Below are 22,446 nucleotides of genomic sequence, written 5' to 3' on the forward strand. Positions count from 1 at the left end.
CTTATACCAGTTAAAAACTGAAAACAAACTAAATATTCATCACAAAGGACTGATTAAATAAATGATATAGCCTACAATTCAGTTAAGGAAAACAACGACTTAGCTTCATGTTGCCCTGACAGGCAACTGGATCAGGATGCAATTTTAAATATTAAAACAAATTTTAAATAAGTAATAAACATGTTTTCAAAAAGGCACTGTTTGCTCTAGCATGAAGTGTAGAATTCATCGTTGAACACTCTTTAAATTTGGAAAATGGGAAGGAAAAAGCTTTCATTATATACAGGGCCATATTTTAATAAAATTGGGTGTGTATTTAAATTTTTAAAAGAAACATTATACATAATGATATATTAATGTAAAGTGATATACTATATATGAAATAAAGTATATATTATATAAATTACAGAAAATAAAATAAATATAGTTGTGTGCGGTTCCAAGAATTGCACCCAGGGCCTTATGCATTCTAAAACTACACCTCCAGCCCCAAAATATATTTAAACCAAAAAAAGGCATTTAAAAAATAACAAGGTCTATTCACAGCGTTGCTCAATAAAGAACTTAAGTATAAAATATCAAATTGCCAAACTCATCACAAAACGGACAAATGTTGGGATGATGGCTTACTTTAGTTATATTTAGCTTCTTAATTACAAATTTAAAGATTCTAATATAGAAAACTGTATTTAATGAAAAAGAGTATTTGACTGTAATGAGCGAAGTCGACCGTGAACGGAAAAAGCATGCTCTGCCCTTCCTGAAGGAAGCGCACAGGACGCGGCGCAGGGGCCCCTTCGGAAACACGGAAATTTCATCCTTTTGGAATAGATGGTCCGCGAAGCTGGAACCAACCTCCGTCTGCTGGCGTCGTCAGGGACGCGGCGGGGAACGTCAGAGGGTGGGGCCGCAGGAAGTCCCTGAAACCAAACCGCGGGAAGCGTTCCTGACCCGCCCCGGCACAGCCAGAGGACGCGCGCGGGCAGGCGACGCGGAGAGGGGACAGCGGGCGTCCTCCTCCGCCTCCGCACCGAGCGCCTAGCTGGCTGGCGCCTGCGGGTCTGAACGCTCTTCTCCGACCCGCAGCTGGATCCGTTGTGTCCGGCGGAGATGCCGAGCCAGGGGGGCAGAGGTCAAGGTCCTGCTTCCGGGCGCGTCCTCGGCCCAGCTCGGCTGGATCCGCGATGACCTCGTGCCCGGCGTTCCAAGGGGAAATGCTGCGGAGGATGCTTTACACGTGTGCACTTAGACAGCGCTTCTCCTCCGGGAGCAAACAGGATCTGAGGCTTTAGCAGAAATTACGCGCTGGGTGTGGTGGTGCATGCCTGTAATCCCAGCACTTTGGAGGCTGAGGCAGGAAGATCCCTGAGAGTTCGAGGTCAGCCTGGACTACATAAAGAGAAATGACAGAAATCAGTAATACTGATCAGATGTGTGCTTCATAGCCTGAATTAGGAAAAAGATGGATATCCCTGGCCTGTAATATTATGTCTCCAAGTCCCTAAATTGGTGTGTGTGTGGGGGAAAGATCCTCATGTATTGATTAAGTAGGGGGAGGTCTGGGAGATGCGCAACATGCTCTGTAACTATTTTCTTTCTTTTTTACTTGTATTTTCATATCTTATATATTTTTGAAAAGGATCACTGAGGAGACAGTTTTCTCCTTTTCCAGAAATAAACCTTTGATCACAAATATTTTTCTTTTATACTACTATTGTGCTCCATGTTTAAGTATTTTATTTACATTTCACAACTCTTTACCAAAAGATAGTCATAATTTTTTGCGGGGGGCAGCTCTGAGTTTAAGAGGCACATCAAATGAGGGAACATCTTTTATTTCTTTGGGATTGTAGAATTTTCAAGCACATAAAAAAGTTTAAAATGGTAAAATGAACATCCCTGCAAGGCAGGTCCTTAAGTTTAAGAAAACCTTTCATCACATTTGACTTGTAAATACTGTAAATGTGTCGGAAAATTTGTAAAGTGAGTTAACAAAGACAAATTCCATGCTAAAAGCTTCAATATGGTGCTCATGGGAGGGTAAATATTCTCTAATATAATTGCGGGTTTTTTTGTCTTTTTGAGACAGGGTCTCACTACGCAGTTCAGGCTGGCTTTGAACTCACTTATGTAGCCCAGGCTGGCCTCTAACTCCGACGATCCTCCTGCCTCAGCCTCCTAAGTGCTGAGATTACAGGCGTGCGCCACCATGCCCGGCTATAATTGCATTTAACAATTAGTAATTACATAATACTCTTCCTTAATATTTGTAATTGCCAGTTCACATTCAAATGTCCCAAATTGTTTCCCGGTGTCTTTGGCAGCTTTTGCGTTTGCAAGGGGGCGTGGCCACGCACCGTGTTTAGCAGGAGAGGTCAAGGGCAGCAGCGGGTGAGCTCCGTTAGGGGTGACCTCTGTCGGGGCTCTGGGAACCGCAGGCGAGAGCCAGGGTCTCTCCAGCCCTGCCCCGCCTGCCAGGGGTGCGGGGCTTCTGGGAAGCCCGGGCGCGGGCCAGCGTGGGGCGGCGCAGGGTAGCCGCGTTCGCAAACGGCCTCTGCCCTCCGGCTTCCGGCCCTGGGCTCTGCGGGACGTGGGTGCCAGCCCCAGAGTGGGTCCGGGCCCGGGCTCGGGAGCGGTTTCCTTGCCGCCTGGCAGCTTCCAGAGAGGAGCGAGGCTGTGGCCGGACGGGCGCGGGAAGTTCAGGGCCCCCCCACCGCGGGCCCCTGGGGCGGAGCTCAGCGCAGGTGGACACAGTTTTGGCCCGCGGTCCCTGTAGGTGCGGCTCATCCCTGGCGGCAGGAGATTGGCAAGGAAGAGAGAGCTGCTTTACGGGGGCGGCCATGCGGCCTGATGGGCCTGGGTCATCGCGCCACCCCACGCTCTGATCAGAGAGATCCAAGCGCACCCCGTCTACCCTCATGAGAGTCCGGGTTGTCTTATGCACGGGAAGGTTTTGATAATGACCTCATGGCCTTGTTTGGAAACTTATACATGTCATCACCCATCCAGTGGTCAGCCAAGTGCAGGTTACTAAGCCCCAAGGAAAACACAACTGCTGTTATGTTTAGAAAACACTTTGTTCTTTCATTGGATGACTTGCATACCTGACACCACTCTATGAGGTCAGTTTATCCGTCTGTACCAATAGGAACAGCCAAGGCTCAGATTGGTGGACTGGTGTGCTCAGGTCACAAGCCAGGGTGAGGGAGCTCTGATTTGAGGTCAGGTGTGACTTGTTTCCGGCCTCAGGTGCTATCTAATATCACACAGAGTACAGCCAGTATTTAACCTTCACAGCACTGACCTGAGTGACCTGTCCTTACATACACAGAGATATAATGGGATTTTCATCTTTTTTCTTTTTTTTTTTTTTTGAGACAAGGTCTCATAGTTCAGGCTGGCCTCGAACTCACAGTGATCCTCCTGCCTCAGCCTCCCAAGTGCTGGGAATACAGGCATGTGCCACCACGACCCGGATATAGTGGGGTTTTAACATGTGCCAAGTTTTTTCTGGAAATTCTGGTGGCATCTTTTCAGATCCCTTGGGTCAGGCAGGAACCTAGTCCTCATATACAGGCAGGATGTGTTTTCAACTGATACAATGAACTCCAGAGGGTCAAGTTTGTGGTCCTAAAATTACTTGCCTGGGCTCAAGTTCCACCTTCTAAGATGAACGCCATTTTGCAGCATTGATCTGTAAAGTAGGAAGCAGGGGCACTCTGGAAACTGAAATCTTACCTGAAAAGAGAACACCCTTCTGACTTTACACCTTTCTGCAGAGGTTCAGAGGCAAGGCCGAAAAACCCAGGCAGGAGCAGGTCTATATACCCAAAAGCAGTTCTTGATCTTCCCACCCACAATGAGCTGAATTTGGTGATGTTACTTTCTCCAAGTCTGTGATGGTTAATGTTTGCACCAGCTTTGAGAAAAATAGGCTCAGCGACAGGCTGGCCAGGAAAGGGCACCTCAGTGCAGAGCATGTTCGGGCAAGGTCTGGGGTATGAGGTAGCTAGGCTGAGGGCGGTCCTGTTGTCTCCACTGTCCTGAGAACCCCCTGCCTGCCTTCGCTCTCCACCCTGTGGTCTCGGGCGCATCATGTAATAGTGGTCATGCTATGCTGAGTTTCCTGTCTTCACAGGATCCCACAGTGATGTTTCATGAAAGGTCTCTGCAGCCTCCCGAGTGCTGGGATTACAGGCATGTGCCACCACCCCCGGCACACTGTTCTTCTTTTCATAAGTAGAGATCTGTTGTATAGATAATCCACTGTCTTGGTTACTTTTTTCTCGTTGCTGAGACAAAATACCCAACGCCCAAAATGAAGGAAGGAAAGGTTTATTTAGCTTACAGTTTGTGGAGGTTTCAGTCCATACTTGGCTGGCTCCGAGGCAGAAGGTAGCAAACCAACAAGAGCAAAGGGGGGAATGGCAGCCGAACAGCAAACAGCCAGAGCAAAAGGGAGGAATGGCGGCAAGCAGCTTCTTTCCCTGCCTTACATTGTAAACAGGCTACACCCACCTAAGCGGCATGTAGCTCTCACATAATTTCCATGCCCTCCTCTTCCACACGCTCAGGATGTATACAAAGTATACGAGCTGACACAATGTATCAACCATAACATCCACAACTTATTTATCCATTCACTATTTGAATTATTTCCATCTGTGAACATTCATCCCTATAGTGTGGATAAATATCTTTATTATCTTGGGTTGATACCAAGGAGTAAGTGAAAGTTCTGGGTCTCACAGCAACTGTACACTTAGTATCATCAGAAACTGTCAAGCTGGTTTTCAAAGTGGCTATGTATTATGCATTCCCACCAGCAGTGAGGGTTTCCTAATTGCTGTGTAACTGCATCTTCAGCTGCATTTAATAATACTGAGCTTTTAATTTGAGGTTTTGTATTGGGTTTGGACTGTTATTTTTTATTGGTTTTAATTTGTATTTCCCTAGTATTTAATAATGAGCATCTTTTGTCTGGGGGAAGTGCCTGTTAATTTTTTTCCCCCATAGTGGAAAATGAACTCAACTCCTTCACACTGGCTACATCCACAGACCTTCTTTTTTTTTATTTTGAGAAAGAGTCTGGCTAAATTACTAAATTGCCAGCCTGGACTTATATTTCCAAGGCTCCCAGACCCTGGAAGGTATACACTAACATTTAAAAATATTGTTTCTTTTATTACTGAGTTTGACATATGTATATATATTTCATATGTGTATGTATATCTAGGCTATAAAATATTCCTTTCAGTAAGTGATTTGTAGGTATTCTCTCTCACTGTGACTTTTTTTCCCATCTTATCAGTGTGTTTCAGAAAGCAGAAGTCCCATATTTATGGACTTCTCATAATTTTTTTCTGTTCCATTAATCTGCTCAGGTCATTATAACAAAATGTCACATACTGGGTGGCAACAGCAATTTATGCTCTTACAGTATTGGAAGCTTTTGTCCTAGTCTGAACATAGCAGGGTTAGTTTCTGGTGAGCACTCTTCCTGGCTGGCAGAGGTTGCCTTCTCACTGTGGCCTCTTGGGGTCTTTCCTCTGTGCACACACAAGGAACAGGAAAGAGGGGAAGAGAGGAACAGAAAGGGAGCGTGCTCTCTGAGGTCTGTTCTTCTTGCTGTTTTGATGTTTGGGGACAGGGCCCAACTGACCTTGAACTCCCTGTGTAGCCCACGCTTGCCTGGAATTTGCAGTTCACCTGCCTCCTACTCCCAAATGCTGGGATTACAGGTATGTGCCACCATGTGTTCCATTTGGTCATTTTATAGCCTCATTCAACCTTAATTACCTCATAAAAACCCTTGCTCCAAATGAAATCATATTGAGGGCTGGGGCTTCAACATATACATGTTATTTAAACTCAGTAACAAAACAACCCAATTCGAGCCAGGCATGGTGGCACATGCTTGTAATCTCAGCACTTGGAGCAGGAGGCAGGAGGATCGCTGTACATTCCTTAGCTTTGACTAATAGTGAGTTCAACATCAGTCTGAACTTCATAGTGAGACCCTGCCTCAACCCCCCTCAAATTTAAACACACATTTCTCTAAAGAACATACATAAAAAACTGATAAGCTCAAGAAAAGATGCTCATGAATAATCACTAGTTGTTAGAGACATGCAATCAAACCCACAATAAGCTAACACTTCATATCCATTAGGATGGCTCTTTTTTTGTTTTTTGTTTTTGAGACAGGGTCTCACTATGCAGTTCAGACTGGGCTTGAACTCTCTATGTAGTCCAGGCTGGCCTTGAACTCCCAAAGATCCTCCTGCCTTAACCTTCCAAGTGCTGAGATTACAGGGGTGTACCATCATTCTGGGAATATCCTTAAGGATGACTTTTAATTTAAAAAAAAAACAAACAGAAAATAATAGCTGTTGGTGAAGATATGGAGAAAAGAAAACCTCCTTGCACTGTTGGGAATATCAAAGGTAGAGCTGCTGCGGAAAGCAAGTAGGAGGTTGTACCCCACTATCTTTTTATAATTTAATAATTATTAGTCTTTCTGATGATTTTTTCCTGGCATGGCAACTTTATGTCTTTACATTATATCATAAGACTCCATGTCTTACTTCACCACAAAATACTCTTGAATCTGAACCAAATAGATGCATTGTTTATCTTTAATTCAATTGAACTTTATTTATTTATCTATTTACTTGTGCTTTTGAGACAGGGTCTCGCTATGCAGTTCAGGCTGGCCTTGAGCTCACTTTGTAGCCCAGGCTGGTCTCAACTCACAACGATCCTCCTACCTCAGCCTCCCGAATGCTGGGATTACAAGCGTGTGCCACCACACCTGGCTCAATTGAACTTTACATTAGGATGGGTTCTTGTGAAAAGATCAAGTATAATCTCTTCAGGTTCCACAGTTTATTGGAGAGACCTTACCTTAAACATGATATTCTTTGAATATATTTATTTCACATATTCTGTAAATTTTATTAGTACCTTCTTGGAACTGAGATTCATGTGTGCTAGTGCATAACTCCCCAAGTCTGGGAGGCTGAGGCAGGAGGATGGCAAGTATGATCCAAGCCTGGCAACTTAGTGATTTAGTGAGACTCTGTTTCAAAATAAAAAATAAAAAGGCCTGGAGATGTGGCCAGTGTGAAGGACCTAGATTCAGTTTCCAGTACTGCCATGTACTTTGCCAATTTTTAAATTGAATTTTCTTGCTACTGAGTTGTCTGAGATCTTTACATATTTTGTTTCCTCACACCTCTTCACGGGCATGGTTGCAAATATTTTCTTCTAATCCTCACTCTATTATTTCTTTTCTGTGCAGAAGTTGTCTAAGTTATTTTTCTGTCATTACTGTGACAAAATACCCAACACCCAAAGTTAAGGAAGGAAAGGTTTATTTATCTTACAGTCTGTAGAGGTTTCAGTCCATAATCTGCTGGCTCCCAGGAAGGGTGACACATGGCAGAGTGGCAACAGTTCATGGTGGGTGGGGCAGAGGCAGATGGCAAAAGCAGCTAGAGTAAAAAGGGGAAATGAGCCTTTTTTGGGTCCCTTTTATTTTATCCAGACTGCTGGAATTAGGGCAGTGCCAATCCAGTCAGTGTACTGATCTAGCAATCTCACCCTTAATCTCAGCATTGCACTACACAATCACAAACTCTAGATTCAGCTGCCTCTGAAAAAGCCCTGTCTAAAACTGTATGAAGCTTGGGGTTGGTGTCTCTGTCTCTGTCTCTCTCTCCTAAAAAGTGATCCTAATATCACGCCTGAAAGGGGAGGCTGACTCTCCTCTGGAATGCTCTGTGCAACCACTGTGAGTGGCTCCACAGTAGGAATAAAATAATCCCACCTATTCCCAATGGGAAAGTTGTAGTTTTAAACTGTAAAACAAAACATGAACTCAAGGTCTTGCTCAGTACCGGTTTACCTTGCACATACACAGAAAATATATGACATATATGAAGATATATTCTTAGGCTATTAGACCAAGAAGGATAGAATATTTTGGATAGGGCCAAGTTGATTGATGTATGTATACCCACTGTGTACTCAGAAGCAGTCCATGCGTATCAATGAAATAAATGTTTCTCCAATGCGATCCGGATGAACCTTTAAAAAAATACTCCCTGTGTATTTCTGATTGTTGTTAGGTTGTTCCTTTAGAAATGGCTCACTATTTAAACTTATTCCAGGTCCTTCTTGCCTCAAACAAAGGATTAGATGAGACAAGCCAAAAAATGGCACCAAAAATTTATTTGAAAAATAAGAGGTGAAGGGGTAAGGTGAAAAACTGACTCTGCAGGGTGAACTTGGGCTAAACAAAGAGAGGAAAGGATAAAAATGAAAATAAAAGTGTACTCTGCATTTAGAAGAGTGAGGAGGCCCAATACTGGGAGGAGTCCCAATAGCAGGGTCCTTGTGGTGCCTGTATCTCTATATGCATCCCACTCTTGTGGGAACCATGAGAAGTTCTATATGTAGTGTCCTGGGAATTATTTGTTGCCTTCCTGGGATCTTGTAACTGACAGGTCCTGCTTATTTTCCAAGACAGCTTTGCCACACCTTACCTCCTATATCATGAAGTGTGGTCATCTTTTGTGTGGCCTGAATAGATCTGTGGTGGTTGCTCTTTGATCATGAAGTCCACAGAAAATAAATAGGTGAGTACCCTACAAAGGGACTATAGAGAGATAGATAGAAGATAGAGATACACACACATATAATTTTAGTTCTCATGGATAGAATGCAACACAAAACATTCTAACAGAGATTCAGATCTTTTCCCGTTTGACTATCCTCCTATCCTCGTTTATAAGTAGGAGCCTTCACACGAGGGGTAGGCTAAGTGGCTTTGGACAAAATCCTTTATAACTTAGCCATAGCTTTTTCCTCTAAGTTCTGCCGAATGCCTCAGTTTTAATTTCCATAGTCCCTGAAGCGAGGACCTGCACGAGCCAGTGACATTATAAGCAAGGAAATCAAGATATTTAACATTAAAATGTGTCGAAATCCCCATGTGTTGTGAGAATTCAGCAAGAACAATCTGACCGTATAAAAACCAACGGTTTTTTCTACGTACAGCTCTGTGTACACTTGCAGGACCCGGACCAACCTGCCTTAGAACTCCCATGCCAGGCTCTGGAGATTGCAGGTTAGGTGAGTGACTGTGTTCATGTTCCAGGTTGAAAATTTATAAAAGTATAAAGTAAATTTATATATTTGCAAACAAATATTTCAAATATTTTGAAACTAGTCAACGTTCCCATACGACTTCATTTTTTTCACTTCACAGAAATACAGTAATTTTCTTAATATTCTCAATGTATATTTTAGTATTCTCATTCCACATTCAGGTTCCCCCATTTCCAAAAGGTTTACGTAGAAAATGTTATTTTCATCAGTACTCAGTCTAAGGCTATTTTACACTGAGCGGGGCCTCATTCAGTGTTCAGCCACTGGAAACCCGGCCAGCAGACTCCGCCCCCCGGCCCCCAATGAGAACGCCCAGCCCGTGGAGACTCATGGGAAGTGTAGTTTGGGCTCCCACTGATTTTTAGAGCGCAGGGCGTAGCTCCGCTGGCTTTTTCTGCGCATGTGCAGCTGTGGGGCGCGCTTCTTTCGGCGTCTCCAGCCCTGCGAAGTCGTTCGGACCTTCCGGTTGGTTCGGAAAGTCGTGGGCCAGCGTTAGAGAGGGCGGGAGCGGAGCGCTCTTGGAGTCTTTCTGCACCTCCGTGTGGGTGACTGCGGGCGGAGGTGTCCCATCCCGCGAGCTCCCGGCGGGTCCTGCCTAAGCCTTCGGGACGTGCAGGGCCGCGGGTCTCCCTCCCGGCCTTGTTGGGCTCGGGTCTGGGTTGGGGACCGAGGGCCAGCCCGCTGGCGGCAGGAGCTAAAAGCCGGAAGAAGGGAACGGGGGTTGCATAGAGGCAGCTAATGCCTCCGGTACCCGACCCTTTGCAGGCCCTCCCAAGGCCTGAAGGGCTCTGTTCCTTTAGCTGTAGGCTGGTAAGATTTGAGAAAGTGTATCTAGGAGCTGTGAGGCAGGCAGATCTGAAGCAGTCCTGCTTCTGTCCCGGCTGGTCCTGCAATTTGTTTATCTCTTCTGAGAGCTGCAGAACATGAACACAACTCAGGTGAGTTCTCTTTATGCCCCACTTCCAGGGGTTTAGGAAGTTTAGAGGAGTCCTTGCATTAAATGGAAAAAGAGGAACTCGAAATACAGTACATCAACTCAATTTTGAAGAATACAGTTTTACCATGATCTCTGAGGTGTGTTGTTAGCGCGACATCGAAAGTACTGTTAAAGTAGGTGCCTTCTGGTTATCAGTTTGCTTAGGTTTCATGTTGGCCATGAATGTCCATTGAAATACTGAATTGTTTTTGTGCCTCTACTGGAGAAAGCTATGCTGGTTTCTTTATACATTATAAATAATATACTGAATTTTCTAATATTACTCTGAATTGCTGCATAGACCCTACTTGCTAATAAGTGTGCAAAATTGCTTCGTACATACTTTGCTAAGGCTTGTTGCTAATTCTTTGGGGTTCATTTTCTGTAGCCTCAATTTGGAATACACTATACTTTCTTGTTTCCCTGTCGTATTGTTATCATGCTTATATTCTTATAAAAGAAGTGAGCAATTTTATGCTTCTTTTCTAATAATTTTCAATAAATGAGAATATTTTGTTGTGCAGTATACACATTTTGTGAAATTTATGTATGAACTTGGACCTCATAAAGACTTTTATGTGAAGATTTTGATGACTGAACCAGTGTATTAATCAGTTATCAATCCTATACTAGATTTGTATTTTCTAAGTAGATTTTTCATCACTGCATTTTCATAGAAAATCATTCATTTTTATTTATATTTTAAAATGAGCTTTCGCAAGTTTTTCAGTAGTATTCTCTTAGACTTTCAAAGGATTTATTCTCTCTGCTATAGCAGTAGTTCTGTTTTTAATCAGCTTTTACATTTTATTTTAGTATAAACCTTGCTGATTTATACTAGACCAAATATGTTCCAGTTCAGTCTAGAATTTTAGTCTGAGGACCTCCTCAGTTATTGCTGATGGAGTTCTCTAAATGTTGGAATAGATGAACATACCCTTGCCATTTTTGTGCTTTCTGCCTTAGACACCCATCTGTCAGCACCATTTGTGGAAAGCAGTGTACTTTTTCCCCTGAATTACCTCGGCACTACTATGGGCATTAATTAACTGTGTATGTATGGGTCTGTTTTGGATTCCATTCACTGGTGATGATTTGGTGAGTTCCATATTTATAGAAAGTCTTGAAATCTGGTAGCATGAGTCTTTCAACTGTGTTTGTCATTTAAAATTGTTCTAGGTAGCATAAATCATTTGGTTCTTTATACAGAAAGTTTTAAAAAATCAGCTTATGTATTTTGAAAAAGCTCACTGAGATTTTGATTTTGACTGTCCTGAATCTGTTGAGTCTACTGTAGAGTTTAGATGAATTTGGGGAGAATAACATTTTGATCAAACTGGGTCTTACAATTCATGAACACACTATATCTGTTTAGTTGGGCCATCTGTAGGAGTTTGAGATGAGAGAGGATAGTTCAAAGAATAAGTCTTAAAACAATTATTCTTTTTTTTTTTTTTCCCTTTGTGGTACTGGGATTGAACCCAGGGATGCTGTACCAATGAGCTACAACCCCAGCCTTTTATATTTTCATTTGGAGAGAGAGGCTTGATAAGTTGGCCAGGCTGGCTTCAAAGTTGTGATCCTCCTGCTTCAGCCTCCTGCTTAACTGGAATTACAATGTGTGTGAGCGTGTGTATGTGTGCGTGTGTGCGTGTGTGTGTTTTGTGGTGTATATATTTTTTGATTGAATTGTTTATCTCATGCTCCCCATATTAATGTGTAGATCTTTTGAATATCTTATCCAGTATATTTTTGTAGCTTTTCTCTGTCAGATACATTATACCATTTTTTAGGGTTTTTTCTTCTTACTTTTTGCCATAAAGACATTGGCTTTTTGTGTTGCCAAATTTTAGCTGTGTTCCATCCTTCATGATTCCTGGGTTTTGATTCTTCGTTGGGCCCTTCCCACTCTACTTCTGTAAAGTAATTATTCCTTGTTAACCCAGCAGTGATCTCTGGGCTGGGGTATGAGCTTTACAGACTACTTAGTAGAACTCAGTGGTATATGGGAAATGTATACAGGAATTCTGTTAGAAATAATTCTACCTCATAAAAGAAGGCATTAAACTACTTCAGAATGTTGAGTGATAGTGCACATGTATAACATTAAGTAAATTAGAGTGTCAAAATAATATTTCTTTGAGTTGTTTCCCCAAAATATAAAACAGAATTGTTTTATATTAATTAATTAATTGTTTTATATTAATCTCCTAGCAGTGAACATAGAGTCAGCTTCCCAAAATATTTTCCTGTCTCTCATACTGAACCATCAGATTGATGAGAAATATGTATTACAGGTGTCAGTGTCATTGGAGGACGTGACTGTGGAGCTCAGCCAGGAGGAGTGGCAGCACATGGGCCCTGCCCAGAGGACCCTGTACAAAGAGGTGATGCTGGAGATCTACAGCCACCTCGTCTCTGTGGGTGAGCAGACCTGAGCACATGACTCCTCCACAGTACAATTCTGTTGTTTCTTTTTTGCTGTTTTAATATTGTTCACTTTTGTCGAGGTATGTTTAACTGAAATTAAAATTGAGCACCTTTCAGTGTTATACTTGTAATCAGCAAGTTTTAGGAAATATATAGCCTTGATTACAATCATCAAAATCAAGATTTGGAATATTTCTGTCACCCCTGAAAAGATTCTTTGAAGACTTTCCAGTGAGTCCTCTCCTGCTACCCACTGATCTCCTTTCTGTTCCAATAATTTTGCATTTGTTCAAATTTCATACAGATGGAATTGTAAACTATATTCTCTTTTTGTCTGTTTCTTTCACTTAGAATGCCACTTTTGAGACTCATTTATGAGTTTGTATAAAGTAGTTTATATTTTTATGTTGATTATTCCTTTGTGTGTATTTGACCACAATTTGTTATCCTTTGTCAGCTGATAAATGTTGGTTTTTACAGTTTGAGGCTATCAAAAATAAACTTATGAATCTTCATATACAAATCTTGTGTTAACATCTGTTTTCATTTTTTTAATATAAATACCTAGGAGTGGACTTGGCAGGTCTTCTGGTCACTTTATATGTAAAACCAGAAACTGGCAAATCTTTTTCAGAAGTCAGTGCTTCTTTTCTTGCTCATAAACATTGTGAGTTCTTACTGCTCTTTGGTCACCAACATTCAGTAGTTATTATTTGTAAACATTTTGACTGTCTTCTGTTCTGTTTTAGTTTGCATTTCTTTACTGATGGTGTTGAATCTCGTAATGTATTTTTTTTTAGCCATTAATCAATCTCTAGTGGTCAGGTATTGTGGTGCATACCTGTAAACCTAGCACACTAGCAGTATGAGGCTGAGGTAATAGGATTACAAGTTCAAGCCCACCTGGAAAACTTGATTTTGTGAGACCCTGTGTCAAAATACAGAAATAAAGTACAATGTCAGAAGACTGGGGATATACCTCAGTGTGAAACTCCCAGATGCAGTGTCGTATACAAAAAAATAGAAATCATACAGGAGATTTGACCATATCTTTAGATCATGTTTTATTTATAGTTTTTTGGGTTTTGTATTACTGAGTTGATGTTCCGATCTTATATGTGTGTTTTGCATACTTTTTTGTCATACACTTTAGGCTTGTGTTTTTAAGAGGAAAATGTGTTTAATTTTTTTTAATACACTTGAAAAATCTTTGTTTTAAACGACAGGTAATAATTTTACAAAGTTATGGAACACACTGTGATATTTCATATGCTGTGTATATAAATTTGTGATGGGCATATCAAGGTGATTAGCTGTCAAGGTGAAATACTCAAAACTCCTAGTTATTTTGCCAATCTGTTTCTTTTTATTGGTGAATTGAGACCATTTACATTGATAGTTATCACTGATATGTATTGACTTATCGTTGTCATATTATTTTCCTGTTGTTGGTTCCCTTTCTTTCCCCTTTGTTAATTGCTTGCCTTGCCTCATAGATTCATTCTGTTTGGATTCCTGGAATTTTGTCAGCATTGTTTTTTTTCTAGAATATCCTTTAGAACTTTTTGGAGTATTGGTTTTGTGGTCATGAATTTCTGCAGGTGTTCTTTAATCATGAAAATGTCTTAATTATCAAATTTTAAAAGATAATTTTGCAAGGTATAACAGTCTGGGTTGGAGGTTGTTTTCTTTTAGGGCTTGAAGTATTCCAAACTTCCCTTGAATTAAGGATTTGTGTTGAGAAGTCTGCTGTGATTCTGATGGGCTTTCCTTTATAGGTGATCTGTTTGTTTTCTCTAACTGCTTTTAATATTCTAGTCTTGTGTTGAATTTCTGGAATCTTAACTATTGCATGCCTTATATAGTGTTTTTCTGATGATGGCTAATTGGAGTTCTGAATGCCTCACCTACTGTATGTTAAATTCTTTTCCCATGCTTGGGAAGTTTTCTACCATTTCTTCTGTAAACAGGTTTTTTATGTCCTTTGTACTATCTTCTGAGTTTTCATTGAGTCTGGTCAATCTTATATCATTTTTCTTTGCATCATCTAACAACTATTGAATTGATTTTTCACAGTTCTTTGCTATTTTTAAATATTCTTTCATTTGATGATTACAAACCGCAGACCTGTCTTCTACGTCTGATGTTCTGTCCTCACACTGGTTGATTCTGATACGTGTACTTTGAATAGAATTTTAAATCCCCTGGATATCTGTTTCCATTTGTTTCATGGAATCCAGTTCTTTCCTATGTTGGGCCTTCATGGTTTCCATCACTTTCCTTTTTTTATTTTTTGGCTGTAACTACTCTAGATTCATTAAACATATCTTGCATTATGGTCATCATCTCTTTAGTTATCTGTGAAATTACTTCTGATATATTTTTTTTTAGAGAGTCATTCATGTGTATTGTTACTTCCACTGCTACCATTTCAGAAAGTTCAGCTGGATGGCTTTTGATTTCTTCCACCTCAATGCCCCCTAGATTTGCCTTGGGTCAGGGGTTGCATCTTGCCTCTGTGTTTTCTTGTTTTTAAAATTTGTTTTCTGTATTGATGTTTGTAAATTGCTTATGGTAGGTAGCTTTGTTACTAGTATCAAGACCTCCTCAGAAAATGACTACTTTTCAGACATGTCTTCTAGGTATATCTGGCTTTTGGCTTTTGAGTCTTTCTGAAGATCCTGCCTCTTTAGTTTATGAAGTATGAGAGGTTGTTGCCTATTTGGTCTAGCACCCCGTTCTTTGGTACTAGACTATGGAACTGTTTATGATCTCCCAGAAAATCTTGGTATTGGATTGCAAGGAAGAACAACCTAGCACAACTGTGTCCTCTTGGCTAAAGTAGTATAATCAGTAATAACAGTACTATGAAGACGAGTCTACAAAATGAGAAAGTGTGGTAACTGTTTATTTGCCACCTTTTACCACAGATACAAGATTTGTAATTATTTTACAAAATCTAAAACAAATCAGAAAATTGTACATAGTAAATATCCTCCCAATAAACTAATTTTACCTTCAGGGGAGAAGATTTAAAAGGGATAAGGGAAAATGAAAGGAGATAAAAAGATTGGAAGCAAGGTGAAAGGACAAAAGAAGATTACATAAACTTTGGGAAACTGGTGAAGAAGACAATAAGGAAAGGAAGAAAAAACAGCAAAAATAAGAACTAAACAAACAAAACTAAAACCAGTGTTTACACTCATGAAAAAACAAAGACAAACATGAAAAAAGGGCAAAAAAGCAAAGCACGGGAAAAAATAAAAAAGAAAAGATTCCTCTCATTTCAAGCCTGTGGTTATCTTTTGAGGTCTACACTTTTGTGGTAATGTCCAATTCAGGGCATGTCTCTGCTGCCACTGGTAGATAAAGGTACATAGAGCCCAGATCCATGCTGTATGATCTGTGCAAGCCTGCAGTAGGAGTAGGGCAGGGTGCTGATTCTGGTGCTTTCAATTCCATAGAAGTTGACCCTGGCTTCTGGTTGTGAGGTTGGGGCCTGAGTTGCTCAGTTTACAGCACACTAGGTGTGTTTTCCCAGCTTGATCTCAGCTTCCTGACCTTGGATGTCTCTTATGGTTGTGCCTCACCCAGTCACTGGGAGCCCTGAGTTGAAGCCAAACCACAGCTGCCCTCTGTCCCAGGTTCAGTTGCTTGTACTTGAGTCACTCACCAAGTATTGTAGCTCACACCATCCAATGCTTCATTCTACTGGTTAATTTCTCCTTGGCAGTCTTTGCAGTCACCCGGCGTAACTGTATCCCTGTAGATTTGAGCCTCTTCTCTCAAGCTGTGAGATAGGAGTCAGGGAAACAATACAGCTTGCCACCTTTCTCTGCATTCAGGTCTGTCTCTTCACTTTACCTGTGGGCTCCAGTTCTCCCTTCAGGTCCTTCTTGGGTTCCAAGGGTCCACCTCCATCCTTTTCTTCCCCAAGTTGTTATATTCCAATGTCTTGATTTCAAATCTCGGAGAGGCTGCTTTGCTGCTGTTTATACCGGGCCATCTTCCTGGAAGCCCTCTCTCCTATTTATTTTGAAGCATATAATTTTTTTTTTTTTTTGGAGCAGTAGTGGGGATTGGATCCAGGGACTACTCAAGTACATCACCAGCCCTTTTCTATATATGCTTTTAAACTTAAAATAGGGTCTTTCTAAATTTCGCCAGCTGGGCTCAAATTTGCAGTCTTCCTGCCTCTACCTCCCAGAGACCTGGAACAGTATTACTGACTGTAGTCACTCTGTTGTCCTGTAGAACTCTAGAATTTACTCCTCCTGTCTAATTGAAAATTTCCCTGTTGACCAGTCTTTCCCCATTCCCTTCTACCCCTTCTCCAGCTTTTGGAAATCACTATTGTCTCAAATTCTGTGAGGATGACTTTTTTTAGATTCCTTATATATGTGAGAGCATGTACTATTTTTCTTTTTACACATGACATGGCTCATTTCACTTAGCATACTGTTCTCCAAGTCCTTCTATGTTGTTGGGAATGGTGCAACTTCCTCTTTTTATGGCTTAATTATAAGCTATTATATCTGTAAACCACACTGTCTTTATCTGTTCATCTGTTCAGGTGAAAAAAAGAAGGGCATAGCTGCTTCTTGAATCAGAGTAATATCAACAAATGCCAGACAATATGACTTGACTTAATCTCTTAGGGCTTTTGTTTTCTGTGTCATGCAGAAATAGGGATTCTGTTTCACTTTAGATATCAAAACTTTCATGTGTTTGGAAGTTGACTGGATCAAGGGGTGCTATATTCATCAGTGGATTCACCCATTGATGAATTTAGCAGCTCAATATGCTGTTAGGTCATACTTGTGTTGTGACTTGGATGGCTTTGTTCTTGTTCCTGGTGCCTATCTTCTGTCTCTTCTTCCCAGCTGCCATAGGTTGAGTACCTTTTCCTCTGCCATGTTGCTTTGATGTCTCATATGTGCTTTGGAGTCAGCCAACCATGGACTAATATTTTGAGCCTTTGTGCTGAACTACATCCCCAGACATTAAATTTTTTTTTTTTTATTTTCAGAGAGGGACTTGCTAAGTCATTATTTGACCAGCCTGGCTTGAACTTACAATCTTCCTGTCTCAGCGTGTCAGATTGTTGGGATTACAGGTGTGTGCCACCACACCCAACTTGCATTTGTTGCCTTTTTGTTTGTGGTCTTATAGACAAATTCTTGCCCAGTCCAACAGTATATTACATTCAAGAAACTCCATCTAATCCAAAATGAGATTCATAAACTAAAAATCAAAGGATAGATCAAGTGGAGGTAGCAGTTTTACTCTCACCATAAACTTTAACTAGAATTGATCAGAAGAGACAAGGTTCCTATGTGCTAGTTAGGGGAATATTCCAAAAGGCAGAAACATCACTTGTTTAAAAAAAGATTTAAATATATATTTATATATCTATATATCTGTATCTATCTATAGATAGATATCTATAGATAGTTATAGATACATAATTGGAGGACCTATTTGCATGGAACAAATACTTCTTTGCATAAGAGGTCAAATAAACACCAGCACAATCATAGTGGATGACCTCAGTAGCTCACTTTCACAAAGAGATGATCACCTAAATAAAAGCTTAATAAAGAAATATCAAAGCTGAACCACACTTTGGAAGAAATGGGCTGAATAGGTGTCTAAAGATTGTTCTACCCTACTACACCAAAACGTACATTCTTCTTTACAGCCCACAGAACTTCCTCCAAATAGATCACTTTCTAGTCTAGAAAACCTCTTTAAATGTAAATACTGACATCACCCATTGTTCACTGTCATACTGTCATGCATTGAAACTAAGAAACCAAACATAGAAGAAACCATAGAAATTCAGAAACATCTGGAAATTTAATAGTACAACCTGAAACACCCAAAAGATCACAGAAGAAATTAAGCAGTTTCTGGAATCAAGTGCCAAGGCCAGTACAGTACACCAGAGCCAGTGGAACACAGTGAAAGCAGTCCGAAGAAGGCAGCTTATTGCAGTCATTCTTCACATTAGAAAATCAGAGGAAGCTCAGATATAAAATATAAATATAAAAGCTTTTAGGAATACTGAAAGCTTTCTGTCTAAAGTTAGGAACAAAACAAAGATGCGTACTATCACTACTTCTCTCCAACACAGTACTTGAAACATCTACAAGTTAAAGCAGAATAGGTTTATTTCACCTCATAGTTCATAGAGGTTTCAGGCCATAGTCAGCTGGCTCCAAGGCAGGGCCCCATGGCCAAGGGGCATCACAGAGGAGAAACAGCCCATGGCAGAGTAGTCATGATGCAGCAAGCAGTCAGAAAGCAGTGAGTAGGAAACCTGCCTTTTTTCTTTTCCTCATATTCCATCAAGGATAAAAGTCCGTTGATTGGTGTCACTCACCCAGGGCGGGCCTTCCCATTAACCATGCCCAGAACTATGCTAAATCAATGGACTAATTTAATACCACACACTCAATCCCAGTATCACACACCCTAGATTTAACAGCCTCCAAAAAACCCCACCTGTGAGCACACAAGGCTCTGGGGGAACACCTAGAAAGAAGCACAACGCCTGTTTTAGCTATGCCAGAAACATCCAACAATGCCAGATTGAAGGCTGGTCTACAATGTCCTTTAAACTCGTAATGCTTTTGCCTGGCATGATGGTGCACGCCTGTAGTACCAGCACTCTGGGAGGCGAGGCAGGAGGATTGTTGTGAGTTCCAGACCAGCCTGGGCTACAAAATGAGCTCAAGGCTAGCCTGAACTGCATAAGACCCTGTCTCAAAAAGACAAATAAATAAACTCTTAATGCTCTTAAAAAACAAAGCACATCACTTATACCCTGGAGGATACATGATGACAATTAGTGTGAAATCATGGATAGACTTACAAAACAGGAAGAAACCATTAGGTTAACAAAAAAGGAGATCTGCCAGAAATAGGGACTATATTTAATAATGTGTCGATATTATGTTATTAGTTTAACAATTCTGCCACAATAGTATAAAGTTTGAACAGTAAGGAAAATGGAATGCAAGATATATAAGGATTCACCTTTCTCAAATTGCCTCTTTTCTGTGACTCTAAAACTGTTTTAAAATAAATTTTCACTTTAGAAAAAAAATCAGGGAATGTGCATAGTAACACAATGGAGAGAAGATAGGAAAAAATAGGAGGTAAGAGAGAAGAAATGACCCAGGCTGTAGAAGAAAAAAAGTAGACTTATTAGAAAGATAAATGAAAGGATTAGGGATGTAGCCCTTGCCTAGCTTTTGTGAGGTCCTTGGATCCATCTCCAGCATTACAAAAAGAGGGGAAAAAATTGCAACATGCAATGTCTGCCCATGAACTACAACAAAAATCTCTAACATCTGTGTTACTGGAGACTTACAAAAAAGGCTGAAAAATAATTTAAAGAAATAATGGTGGAAATTCTCCAAATTTGACAAAAGATATGACATCACAGATGCTGGAAGTTAGCAAACTCCTTACAGCAGGGGTCCACTGGTGCCATGGACTGGTACCATGGATTGTTAGGAACACATTGCACAGCAGGAGGTAAGGGACAGGCAGCTGAGTGAAGCTTCATCTGTCTGTACTGCTGCTTCCCATTGAATTCTCACAGGAGTGTGAACCCTATTGTAAACTTAGGACAGTATAATGTAAAAGTAATACTAATAAAGAACACAATGTAATAATAGGAATAAAGGGCACAATAAATGTAATGTGCTTATCTGAAAACCATCATCCACACCCCAATCTCCAACTTGTCCTTGGTGCCAAAGTGGTTGGGGAGCACTAAAGGGTACACTCAGAAAAATCCATGTTGAGAAGGACAGTTTACAAACTTTCGATGACTAAAAATAAAGAATACACTCTTTTTTTTTTTTTGGTTTTTCTCCGGTACCGGGAACTGAACTCATGACCTTGCGCTTGCCAGGCAGGCGCTTTGCCGCTGAGCTAAATCCCCAGCCCCAAGAATACACTCTTAAAAGCCACAAGAAACAGTATCTTTTAGGGGAAATACAATTTTGAATTGACAGTGGATTTCTCATGAGAAACCATAAGAGGTCACATTTCTCCAATGCTCAAAGAAAACTGTCAACACAACCACATACTTTATTTTTATATTTTTTAATATGTTTTTGTTTTTTGGTCTTTTTGACACGGGGTCTTGCTGTGCAGTTCAGGCTGGCCTTGAGCTCACTTTGTAGCCCAGGCTGGTCTCCAACTCACAACAATCCTCCTGTTTCGGCTTCCTGAGTGCTGGCATTACAGGCATACGCCACCACCACGCCAGGCTACAACCACATACTTTACAAGTAAAAGGGAAACTAAATATCAGATGAAGAAAAGGTAAGAATTTATTAGTAGTGTACATAGTCTGAAGGAATGGCTTCAAGGAATGTCTTTGAAGAGAAAGAAAAACATAAAAGGAATTGTGGCGTATTAGGAAAGAAGGAAGAACAATGAAAAGAGCAAAAAAATGTAAGTAAACCCAAAGGACTTGATTTTCATTTTGAGTTTCTCGTTTTTGTTTAATGGTTGAAAGAAAAATCATTAACACTTCCTGATGGAGTTCTCAGTGTATTGTAGAGGAAATATTTAAGACTATCACATTATAAACAGGGAGCACTAAAGGGACTTCAGGGGTCCTTTTATACTTCTGAATTGGTAAAATGTTTGTAATGTTTCTAGGGCCAGCTGGAAACATGACTTGTAAGATTCTCAAGAGTGGAAAAGAAAGTGTGGTTACAAAGTAGACTGAAAGCAAGCTGGGCATAGTGGCGCACGCCTGTAATCCTAGCCCTCAGGAGGTTGAGGCAGGAGGATCATTGTGAGTTCGAGGCCAGCCTGGGCTACAAAGTGAGTTCAAAGCCAGCCTGAAGTACATGGTGAGACCCTGTCTCAAAAAAACGAAAAACAAAAAACAAAAAAACAGAATTAAACACAGAAATAGGGATAAGACTGGTTTTTGGAAAATTGAAAGTATGAGACTTGGAAGAAGAAAAGTCAAGAGTCATTACTAAAGGAAGGCACCAGAGGCAGAGTAAAAAGTGAATCCAAGCTTGCTGGGAAAATTACTAATTCTCATCATGTTTATATTCAATTATAAATGTGTTCTGTGATGATACTACAGAGCAAGTTAAAGCACTGTTTCAATATGAGGAAATTTATGCCTTCATACACTTTTTTAATTGATGCACAGATGAAAAAAAGTAGTTGCAATCTGCATTGTGTAGATTAATGAGTATCCTAGCACTGCAGTCTTTTTTTGGCTGTTTGAGAGATGGTTTCACTGTGCAGTTCAGGTGGGTTTTGAACTAACTTTGTAGCCCAGGCTGGCCTCAGACCCACAGTGATACTCTTGCCTCAGCCTCCCAGGTGCTGGATTATAGCCATGCACCATCACACCTGGCACTGCCATTGCAATCTATTTCACAGTCAGAATGTAGACTAAGTCTGGTGGGATGGTGTACACTTGTAATTTTAGTACTCTGTTAGGTTGAGGCAGGGGATTCATGAGTTTGAGTCCAGCCTGGACAATTTAGGGATTTAACTATCAAACAGAACAATAAAACCAACCAAACCATGGAGCTGAAGGCCTAGGTTTAATCTATAACAATTAATACCACAAAGAAAAAGAATTATTAGTTTTAGAGTTACCCTGTAATACAAACCCTGTTCAGATAAATCCACTGAAAGCTTTAGTTCTTTGATTTTGTTCTTGTTAAATCTTTGTTGTCTTCATGACATTCACTGATTTTTCTGTTTCTAGGATCTCTAATCTTGTAAGTCAAGTCCACTGTTAATTGTCCTTTTCCTTTATATCCTTTGTTTTTTTTTTTTTTTTTTTTTTTTTTTTTTTTTTGGTTTTT

At 40.6% G+C, this 22,446-nt stretch overlaps 1 protein-coding gene across 2 annotated transcripts in view; it reads left to right on the forward strand.

Moving 5' to 3' along the window:
* Nucleotides 1-9,341: 9,341 nt before the first annotated feature.
* LOC102013622 (zinc finger protein 782-like) overlaps nucleotides 9,342-22,446 on the forward strand; it is a 17,313-nt gene continuing 4,208 nt past the window's right edge. The window contains exons 1-3 of one of the 2 annotated variants that reach the window (XM_013513988.1): nucleotides 9,342-10,112; nucleotides 11,117-11,248; nucleotides 12,448-12,574. In XM_013513988.1, coding sequence (XP_013369442.1) covers nucleotides 11,210-11,248; nucleotides 12,448-12,574 — 166 coding nt within the window. In that variant the 5' untranslated portion in view covers nucleotides 9,342-10,112; nucleotides 11,117-11,209. The remainder of the gene's footprint in view (nucleotides 10,113-11,116; nucleotides 11,249-12,447; nucleotides 12,575-22,446) is intronic. The other variant, XM_013513989.1, reaches the window with a different exon arrangement.

Source organism: Chinchilla lanigera, unplaced genomic scaffold (genome assembly GCF_000276665.1).
Source record: "Chinchilla lanigera isolate Chin_1 unplaced genomic scaffold, ChiLan1.0 scaffold00021, whole genome shotgun sequence".
In the NCBI taxonomy this organism is placed as follows: domain Eukaryota; kingdom Metazoa; phylum Chordata; class Mammalia; order Rodentia; family Chinchillidae; genus Chinchilla; species Chinchilla lanigera.